General features: G+C 32.9%; 1 protein-coding gene across 1 annotated transcript; it reads right to left on the bottom strand.

Moving 5' to 3' along the window:
- Positions 1–4,835: 4,835 nt before the first annotated feature.
- LOC122402876 (flexible cuticle protein 12-like) lies at positions 4,836–6,898 on the bottom strand. The gene is given in 2 exon segments (XM_043406034.1): positions 4,836–5,165; positions 6,814–6,898. Coding segments are annotated over 2 exon segments (339 nt in total). The 5' UTR covers positions 6,823–6,898.
- Positions 6,899–11,615: the final 4,717 nt, after the last annotated feature.

The raw sequence follows: 11,615 nt of genomic DNA, 5'->3' as shown, positions 1-11,615 counted from the left end.
TTTGATGGTAGATAGATGTGGCTTGTCTGGTTTGGAAGACTGATGTGGATCCTCAGGACCGTCTGCAATTTTATAGTGATCCTCCTTCTGCCAAATTTCGATAAATTCACCTTTCACCTTTCCTCGATATATTAGAGGCACGATCGTTTACAGTTTGACCTTCATCGTAAAACTGCGCGGCTCTGGCGAAATTTCGGTTCTCGATTTTTTATAAGATTTCATATGTGTCCCATAAGAAAAGATGAAACCGTGAAATTATATTTGATTTCAATACGAAACTGTGTTCAACTAAGTATTATGCAATGATACTCAATTACGAAACTACAAATTTCATTATATATTAGAAGAAAATTACTAAATAGTAAAAAACAATCAGATACGAAATTCTTATTTTGATTAATTTTCAATTGGCCAACGAAAATTAATTTGGAATATTAGATTACGATTAAATACACTAAAATTACTATTAAATACCGTAATCGATAAAAAAGAATTAAATAATTATAAATAAATAATAGTAGAAATATTTAATAATGCCACTAATGAACAATTATGGTTTTAGAAAGAATCCATTCGATTTTAACAAACCATATAGTATATAGTATATTATAGTTATTTATAAAGCATGTATTTTCAAGTTCAATTTTATAAAAAATAAATGAACAAAGTAAATTGCATCTTTATAATGAGATTATAATTATTTTATTGTTCCTATACACATATACAGTAAAAATTAATTTTTAGTAGACATTAAAAACATAAAGGAACATTATAATTTGAAGCTGAATTAATTTGTATGAAAATTTGTATTATTAAATAAATATACAAATATAAAAATGAGAATATATTTTATAAGTAACCATAATTAATGGAGAATAGATATTTTTAAGCTTGTCAATAATATAAATAATAAAGTTTATCGATAGGAGAGCATTGTTTAAGAGGAAGAAATTCGAGAGAGCGTAAATTTTTAAACCTTTCTTCTTCCAATATTGTAATATCGACACGAGCATACTTTCGAAGCTATATCTTCGCTGTTTCGCCTTGTCACCTTTTCTCTCCCACAACGAAAGAAGAAAAAAGACATTAATGACAGATGTAACCTTTAGAATAGTTAATAATAGTAGAATCTGTATAATAATGCGCATAATAAAATGTTATCCGTATGTTTATAGATACATATTCATGTCCTTTTTACGAAGTGACAATAAGTACCATTTAATCGTGAACAGTGAGTCCTTTGGGCCGATACTGTTATAACAATCCTCTTGATAGATCTTTGTTGCCATGAATGTTTCAAAGAATCATCGGTTCGAAGACAAGCATAGCAAAAATAATCGATTTCCAAACATCGCGTATCGATGAATCAAGGAAAACCAGTTATGTGGTCGAACTTTTACGACTTTTACGTGTATTATTACGACACCGCTTCATCAACCGCCTAATTATCTTCTCCGCATCATTGGGAACAGTTTAAAGTTGACACTTTATGCAACATAGTCTTGCGTTCACTATTCCTCTGATATACATATGTATATTTCTCTTACTAAACTGTGGAGAATAATTATTTCTTACTAAATTCCATTTTGTGTTAGTCTATTTTATTTTTTTAATAGTTGATTATGTATTTTTCTTAGTGAACTGTGAAGAATATGTATTTCTAGTAAACTCCATTTTGTGTCAGTCTATTTTATTTTTTATAATAATTTAATAATGTATTTTTGTTACTGAACTGTGAAGACTAAGTATTTCTACTAAACTCCATTTTGTGTCAGTCTATTTTATTTTTTTAATAGTTTATAATGTATTTTTCTTACTGAACTGTGAAGAATGAGTATTTCTAGTAAACTCCATTTTGTGTCAGTCTATTTTATTTTTTTAATAATTTAATAATGTATTTTTCTTACTGAACTGTGAAGAATAAGAATTTCTACTAAACTCCATTTTGTGTCAGTCTATTTTATTTTTATAATAATTTAATAATGTATTTTTGTTACTGAACTGTGAAGAATGAGTATTTCTAGTAAACTCCATTTTGTGTCAGTCTATTTTATTTTTTTAATAATTTAATAATGTATTATTGTTACTGAACTGTGAAGACTAATTGTAAGTATTTCTACTAAACTCCATTTTGTGTCAGTCTATTTTATTTTTTTAATATTTGATAATCTATTATTGTTACTGAACTGTGAAGACTAATTGTAAGTATTTCTACTAAACTCCATTTTGTGTCAGTCTATTTTATTTTTTTAATATTTGATAATCTATTATTGTTACTGAACTGTGAAGACTAATTGTAAGTATTTCTAGTAAACTCCATTTTGTGTCAGTCTATTTTATTTTTTTAATAATTTAATAATGTATTTTTGTTACTGAACTGTGAAGAATAATTATTTCTACTAAACTCCATTTTGTGTCAGTCTATTTTATTTTTTAATATTTGATCGATATAATTTCATAGAAAAAGACACGAAATAGAGAATTTATTACACAATTTTTTAATTTAAAGATTTGCTTTTCCCTTAGATGCCTTTGTGGAACGCTTATGGTTGCAAGATGGCGTTTTATGGCGGAGAACTGGTCGACCATAGGGGAACCCCCAAGTAAAGCTGGCCTAATCGGTCTAGGGGAATTCCCATGCTTGTAAATTACTATGAAAACAGTTTTATGAAACATCTCTTCTTCACCACCTTTGTAATTTCGCTGTATGGTTTATTAAACCTAAATAAATTACATTTTATATTACTATCGGGACCACAGTCTCTAAACAAAGGAAAATTCTTTAACCCAGAAATTCAGAAAACCTCTAAAATTGAAGGTTTCTAACAAACAATGCTACTTTTTTCCAATTTTTCTGATTAAAATCGATGTAAGAGGATAAAACGAAACCTACAAAATCAGGCTACTTTTTGTTATTATTCTTTTATTCACTAATGATAGATATAATAAAAATGTTCCAGGCAAAAGCTATTCCTTTTAATTGAAATTATCGTTTTATTAACATCGATTACTTAAACAATTCCACAAAATTGATAACAGTAGACTTATATTGTGGTTTATCGTTTAAAATACTTGAAATTTTTCTTAATTAATTCAATAAAACCTGTATATTTTCTAAAATAGCAGGTTTCATATTTATCCCCCACAATTATCAGGGGTATTTTTTAAAGCGAATAATATGATTTATGTACCTATATTCTTAACGAATTATTTAATGGTAAATCGATGGTTTTCAATTTCTAAAAATGTTTAATCAAGCCTTAATAAATGTAACATTAATATTGTGGTATTAATTGAATCAGAATCTTTTCCCTTAAAACTTAAAACTATCTATTTCCATGAAAACTAAAACGAATACAGTTTTATTCAAATCTTTTGAAGTTTCTTTTTACCACATATAGGATTATTTAAAAAGAAATTTAATTTTGGCCCTGTTTGGTCTAAATTAGTTCCAAGTTCCAGTTGAATCACAAGTTTTACTCAATAATGAAGGGTTAAAAATGGTAACAAGATGATATTTCAAGGATTTAAAATGGTAACAAGGTGATATTTCAAGGATTAAAAATGGTAACAAGATGACATTTCAGGGATTTTAAAATGCTATCAAGATGATATTTCAAGGATTAAAAATGGTAACAAGATGACATTTCAAGGATTTAAAATGGTAACAAATTGATATTTCAAGGATTTAAAATGGTAACAAATTAATATTTCAAGGATTTAAAACAGTAACAAGATGATAATTCAAGGGTTTAAAATGGTAACAAGATGACATTTCAAGGATTAAAAATGGTAACAAGATGAAATTTCAAGGGTTTAAAACAGTAACAAGATGATATTTCAAGGATTTAAAATGGTAACAAATTGATATTTCAAGGATTTAAAATGGTAACAAATTAATATTTCAAGGATTTAAAACAGTAACAAGATGATAATTCAAGGGTTTAAAATGGTAACAAGATGACATTTCAAGGATTAAAAATGGTAACAAGATGAAATTTCAAGGGTTTAAAACAGTAACAAGATGATATTTCAAGGATTAAAAATGGTAACCAGATGATATTTTCAAGGACTTAAAATGATAACAAGATGACATTTGAAGGGTTTAAAACAGTAACAAGATGATATTTCAAGGGTTTAAAATGGTAACAAGATGACATTTCAGGGGTTTAACCCTTTGCACTCCAAATTATATTCCAATTTTGTTACCAGCGGCTCCCAATGCTTTTAGGTGTTTTATTTACACTGTTGTTGTACTTTGTAATTTTCAAGTGTATGATATCTGTTTGGTTTAACAAACCAAACAGCATTATCTCTTCTGAGATAATAATTGATGTCGAATCACACTCGACATAGGAGTGCAAAGGGTTAAAAATGGTAACAAGATGACATTTCAAGGGTTTAAAACAGTAACAAGATGCCATTTCAAGGGTTTAAAACGGTACCAAGATGCCACTTCAAGTATTCAAAATGATAATAAGATGATATTTCAAGGGTTCAAAATGGTAACAAGATGATAATTCAAGGATTTAAAATGGTAACAAGATGATAATTTCAGGGGTTTAAAATGGTAACAAGATGACTTTTCAGGGATTTTAAAATGCTATCAAGATGATATTTCAAGGATTAAAAATGGTAACAAGATGATAATTCAATGATTTAAAACAGTAACAAGATGCCATTTCAAGGGTTAAAAATGGTACCAAGATGCCACTTCAAGTGTTCAAAATGGTAACATGATATTTCAAAGACAGTAACAATAAATTCTAAAATGGTAAGATTCAAAGGGGTTAACAGGGTTGTTCGATAACCAGGTATTTAATATCAAAATTTATTTAATCTAAAGGTACAATTCAGGCAGGTATGTGATCGCCCTGAGGGTGGAAACCGTTCTCATCAGCGACGTAGTTAACAGTGTATCTGATGTTGGTCTGAGGGTCGACCCAGGAGAAGGTTCCACGTACAGCAAGCGCCTGGTTCTCGGTCCCCGGGTTGATCACGTCCGCGGTTTCCTGGTGAGACTGACCATTGGAGAGTTCGTAGCCAAAGTTGTAACCGCCCAGACCGATGTTGTCAGAAGGTGTTTCCTTCACCAGGACAACGTCGTCGGGCAAGCCCTGAGGTGCAGCGTACGCGACAGCGACGACAAAGGCGAGAACAACGAGCTGCGAAGAAAGGCCAACGATTAACACCTGGGCGTCAGGAAACTGCTCCAAGATCTAACAAAACAGCGTCATCTTCGATGGAATCGCCATTACCACTCGAACGTGCAAAGAAACAATAAAATTCTCAGAGAAATAAACCATTCTACCATCTTTTTTTTATCAAAAATCCTTCAGATACTGAGGATATTTACTCTGTACACTATAATAGCAAGTATCGTTAATGCTAACAGTAATAACTGAATAAAAACTGCATGACCCACATGGGGATCAATGGACAGTCAACTTAGGAGTCTCGTTAATACTTTGACTTCCAAAGAGACAATAAAATTCTCAGAAAAGTAAAACATTCTACCATCTTTTTTTTATCAAAAATCCCTCAGATACTGAGGATATTTACTCTGTACACTATAATAGCAAGTATCGTTAATGCTAACAGTAATAACTGAATAAAAACTGCATGACCCACATGGGGATCAATGGACAGTCAACTTAGGAGCCTCGTTAATACTTTGACTTCCAAAGAGACAATAAAATTCTCAGAAAAGTAAAACATTCTACCATCTTTTTTTTATCAAAAATCCTTCAGATACTGAGGATATTTACTCTGTACACTATAATAGCAAGTATCGTTAATGCTAACAGTAATAACTGAATAAAAACTGCATGACCCACATGGGGATCAATGGACAGTCAACTTAGGAGTCTCGTTAATACTTTGACTTCCAAAGAGACAATAAAATTCTCAGAAAAGTAAAACATTCTACCATCTTTTTTTTATCAAAAATCCCTCAGATACTGAGGATATTTACTCTGTACACTATAATAGCAAGTATCGTTAATGCTAACAGTAATAACTGAATAAAAACTGCATGACCCACATGGGGATCAATGGACAGTCAACTTAGGAGTCTCGTTAATACTTTGACTTCCAAAGAGACAATAAAATTCTCAGAAAAGTAAAACATTCTACCATCTTTTTTTTATAAAAAATCCCTCAGATACTGAGGATATTTACTCTGTACACTATAATAGCAAGTATCGTTAATGCTAACAGTAATAACTGAATAAAAACTGCATGACCCACATGGGGATCAATGGACAGTCAACTTAGGAGCCTCGTTAATACTTTGACTTCCACAGTGAAACTAGAAAAATTAATTCTCATGTTCGGACTACGAGCAAGCTTACAGAAATAAACACCGAGTCGAATTTGATGTTACGCAGTTTGCAATGGTTTAAAAATCGAAAAGTCTGGCAGTGAGCGTGTTAAAGGAGTCTCGTTAATTCGCGAGGCACACATGTTGCGTGATTGAGTCCTGGTGTAATGGCGTTTGACCGTTTTAATTATCGCGATTTTCACGTAGTGTAATAGTCCAGCTTGATTACGTCACTGGTTCAACGAGGAGAATGATACGTAGATCCGTTAACCGTACGCTGAAGATCTACGACGAACTGGAGAACAATGATAGCGGATTCTAGCGTGTGATCGTTAAATGATACGTAACGATCCCCAGCAAAGCGTTAATTGCTCTCTCGTAACAACGATTTCGAGGGAGAACAACGTGGATCTTCGTCTTCGTTAGATCAGACGCGAATGCACTTGGTATCCGGTGTTACGAGTGTTTTCTAGTCAACGGTGAACACGCACCAGCTTCATCGTTGGCGTTTTTGGTTGATTGATCGTTGCTTCTCGGGGGAGATGAGGCGGTCTAGACCCTGAGCTGAGCTAAATCACGATACTGATTCGATGATAGCCCCACGGGGCGATTATATAGCCGGATTTCGATATGAATATTACCCCCTCCAGAGTTCGTTTCGCCCAAATGTGCTTGGCCACGGTGTCGAAATCGTCGTGTAGGCATTGGCCCAGACGATGGACCGACAATGGAGAAGAGGCGGTGAATGTCAGACAGGAATTCGAGGAAGAGCAGCCCAAGAGCATCGTTTCACCGAAAGAGTCTGACCAAAATTGGATGGAACAATTGGATGCTTCAGAGGAAGCATCAGGAAGCCCTCAAAGAACACACCTGGTGGGTCATTCTAACCGGAAGTCGATTGGAAACGTTAAAATTGAAGTAACAGCAATTTTTTAACTTTCAACTCTTTTTTTTTTTGAGTGTTTTAGGTCACATGCACCTTGTTGGTTATTAGTGACCACAATTGGGTTACCTGGTGGAACTCGTCACATTTGGAGCAATTGGTATACTTTAGTGTCTTTTAATAAGTCTAAAACTCTTTTGCATGAGTTAGTGAATTTTGTAGCTTATGTTGAATACAGTAAGATCTTGATTAATAAACTAATAAACTAATAGAGAGATATGTGTGTTTTAACAATAGCATTTTCGAATTTATTTTATTAATTTGAAACAAAATTAAAGTTGAAATATATATACTGAACATTGTATATAAATTTCAAGCCTTTCACATGTAAATGCAGTAAACACTATTCAAACAATAGAAACAACTATAAACAAATAGACATATAAGTAAATCTGTGCTATCAGAAACTAAATTAATCAATCCTGACAATAAAATTTTACTAATAAAATGAAATGGCGACCATATTTTACTACTACTCAGAGTACCAAGTATAAAAAATCTTTCCCTAATGCCAAATGTGCATAATTCTATAAGAAACATATGCATACTACCGAAGTTTAGAGTTCTATTGCATTGCACGTGCAGAAACATGTAAATTTCTATGCTTAACTAACGTTTACTGGCCTTGAAACATTTATTTTTTAAACAATTCCACTACGAAGATTCTCCGGAGATCCTAGAATTTACAATTATAAGAATTACTGCCTGTGCATTGCTTTTGCCATCACGAGTACGAGTGATTATAATTTCAAATTCTGAAATTGTTTCCGATTAGTTCTGAATCGTTTAAAAAATGAATGCCTCGAAGAGTTGTCATTATAAGTTCTCTGATGAGCAGTTATTACCTAACGTTTATTTCTGTTGTTAAAACTATAAATTCTTATCTGGATAAAAATTTCAAATAAAAATAAAAAATATCGATCATAGAGTAGAAGCTATTTAAAAATGAATCTGAATTTAACTGTCGAGTAAACGTCACGAATAAATAGCTGAGCGTTGATGTTATTGGTTATTTATGACAAGAAATTAAACTCCGTCCATTTCTGATCGAAGAAACTTACGAGATAGTCGATATTACGAAGGATCGTCGATGTTACAGAAGGTTTTCGTTATGCAATGGGGGTCTTCTTTTAATAGGGATATCGATAAAACCAGTTAAAAGCTCCAACACAGTGTATCGAAGAGGCCACAAATTGAAATTGGTCTGCGTTACGACATCCTGGACCTTCCAGCGTTTCCATTTTTTTTTTTTACAAAATTGATCGAAGCGGGAAGATCCGGAGGTCACGTAAACAGGTATCTGCCTTCCCGAAAGATGAATTTCGATATCAGAATGAATATTCTCTAACGAATACCTATTTTACATCAAAGTTATTCAGCTTCTATAGATATAAATTGGAGGCCTCAGAAATTGACAAAATTCAAATAAATATCATAATAAATCTAAAATAAAAATAAACAAATTAATATCATTATAAATTCAATGTTTCCTTGAAAGATAGATATTATTATTTTTAATAGAAGTAATTATCTCTTACGACAAGGGATTAATTAAAAATAGTCAAAAATATAAAACAGAATTTGAAAGATAGATATTATTATATTTGTTCTTATTTTTAATCAAAATAATTATCTCTTACGACAAGGGATTAATTAAAAAATAGTCGAAAATATAAAACAGAATTTGAAAGATAGATATTATTATTTTTTTGTTCTTATTTTTAATAAAAGTAATTATCTCTTATGAATTAAAAATAGTCAAAAATATAAAACAGAATTTCAAACTAGACAAACTGAAATAGACAAACTAAAATTCGATAAAAAGAAATAACATAGAATAAACAAGTGAGACGACTGGTTTGCAATAATTTCAAATTTCAAAAGCAAAACCGTGGCATTTGATTGCCCCTGGACAGAATTCACAGCGTGTATCGAAAACATGGTTCGCGGTATCGTAGCGTTTAAATCTTGCAAATATATTCAAAGCCTGAAAGGTTAAAAATAAAGAACCGGGGAGGATTGCGTAAACGCAACCTTCGCTGCGTCCGCCATTCTTCCGCCGAGCGTTCCCCGTTGTCTAACGCGAGCAAGGAGAAAGAAAATACGTGCACGAGCTTTAAAAAGAAAGTGGCTGCTCCGTTACGTAAGCCCGATCACTTATGATAATTCACGGGAAGAGCGGCCACGTTGAAATGGAAAGGGAAGATGATGACTCCTCTTCGCGAGAAGATCTGTTCTCTGAATTTTTCTTTTTATCATCCTTGTAATTGATCGGAAGCTGCACAACGATTAACCACGTAATCGAAGGTATAAGAAGTCTCGTTGTTACATCTTATACTCGACGTTCTCGATAATCTTTCCATCCTTCGTGGACTTCTTTATTTAACGAACAATTTGCTGCGAAAACAGACACGCGTTACATACTTTGCTGCGTTTTATGCAATATGTACGAAGAAGCACTCCTTCGTATTAATTTAACCTTTACAGACTCGAAGTTTCCATGCAGCTTTCAGGTCTCTAATTTAGTCTCTAATTTAATCTAAAATTTTGATTCGAAAAGGTTCTGGGACGATTTTAGAATAACTTGTCTACTTTTGTATAGTAATTTATAGTAATTTGTGTAGTTTTATGGCCCTCAGCTGGTATAGGAGATCAAGAAGGTTCAGAAAATAACTGTTTCATAGTGTTCGATAAAGATTCTGGCCAATACCCTTTAAGAGCATGATGTAATGGCAGTTATGAATGAAAAAGACTCTAGTTTATGGTCACGATATTACAGAACCGTTATGTCGGGTTTAAAACACCTCAAAGCTCGGTGGAAAACCATTTAATCAGTGAAGAAACAAACGACTGTAATTTAAAAAAATATCTAAATAACAAAAATACTTTCAAAATCATGAGTTGAGATCTTTGTAATCAATTTAAAGTAGCTCTTTGCTATTAATAACAACAATAACAGCATTCAAGTGATAATCAATACAATATAGATTGTTTACATTTTTAGAAACAGGTTAATCAGTGTCTGAAATTGGCTCTGAAATCAATTGCGTCGATTTCGATGCTCGTAAATTTCAGTGCTGCATAGTTTTAGTGAAATTTATGTTGATCAGGTTTCGTTGAGTGGTCTCCCCTGCACATTGTAAATATAGATGCCACGACATTAGATAATCGGTCGAGTTCGTAGAGGCTCGTGCACCGATGCACGGGTCGTGACTTTTTCTTTTTTGCACTGTTAATCGTGAGGCGAGACGATATTGTATAATCGATTGTGCACGAAGGAGGATCCCCTCGATCGGAGGACAAAAAGTTTCGATTCGACGGATTTAACGTAACAACGGAACGATTACCTAATAAACTGCCTGACAGGCCACTGAACTAGTACATCACTAGTAAATTATGACGATTTTTAATAGCGATCGAGACATCCACGTAAGCACCTTGCTAACTGGGTGACAAAAAACTGTTTGAATAATCTTCTAATGGCTCTAATCACTCTCTCAGACACGACGAAAGTTATTTTGCTTCTGAAGCGACGTATCCACGCAGAAACGAGAGAAAAGTTACCTAAGATGATAAATTACAATCAAAATCGGAATATGCAAATCGAAATTCATGAGTTTCTTTTCTTATTAACATATTGGGCGGATTCTTCAAGCTGAATGGCAGATTCTCACTTCGCGACCGACGATAGTACTCTTACCACGCATTGAAGTCACCAGAACGTCGCGTCGTATCGTTTATATCATGGTTTTATTACGCGAAAACTACTTGCATTATCGATCTGAACTTTCAATGAAATCTATATCGTCGAAAAACATAGCACTAGCCTTCCATTAATATTTTTATTACAATATGAAACAAGAGAGGAATTATTAAGTTTCGCGACCGACGATAGTGCTCTCACCACGCATTGAAGTCACCAGAACGTCGCGTCGTATCGCTTATATCATGATTTTATTACGCGAGAACTAATTGCAATATCGATCTGAACCTTCAATGAAATCTATATCGTCGAAAAATATAGCACTAGCCTTCCATTAACATTTTTATTACAATATGAAACAAGAGAGGAATTATTAAGTTTCGCGACCGACGATAGTGCTCTCACCACGCATTGAAGTCACCAGAACGTCGCGTTGTATCGTTTATATCATGATTTTATTACGCGAAAACTAGTTGCATTATCGATCTGAACTTTCAATGAAATCTATATCGTCGAAAAACATAGCACTAGCCTTCCATTAATATTTTTATTACAATATGAAACAAGAGAGGAATTATTAAGTTTCGCGACCGACGATAGTGCTCTTACCACGCATTGAAGTCACCAGAACGTCGCGTCGTATCGCT

This window comes from Colletes gigas, unplaced genomic scaffold (assembly GCF_013123115.1).
Source record: "Colletes gigas isolate AHSC1104 unplaced genomic scaffold, ASM1312311v1 Colletes_gigas_Sc00041, whole genome shotgun sequence".
NCBI classification, from domain to species: domain Eukaryota; kingdom Metazoa; phylum Arthropoda; class Insecta; order Hymenoptera; family Colletidae; genus Colletes; species Colletes gigas.
This window is presented reverse-complemented; position numbering and strand designations above follow the sequence as displayed.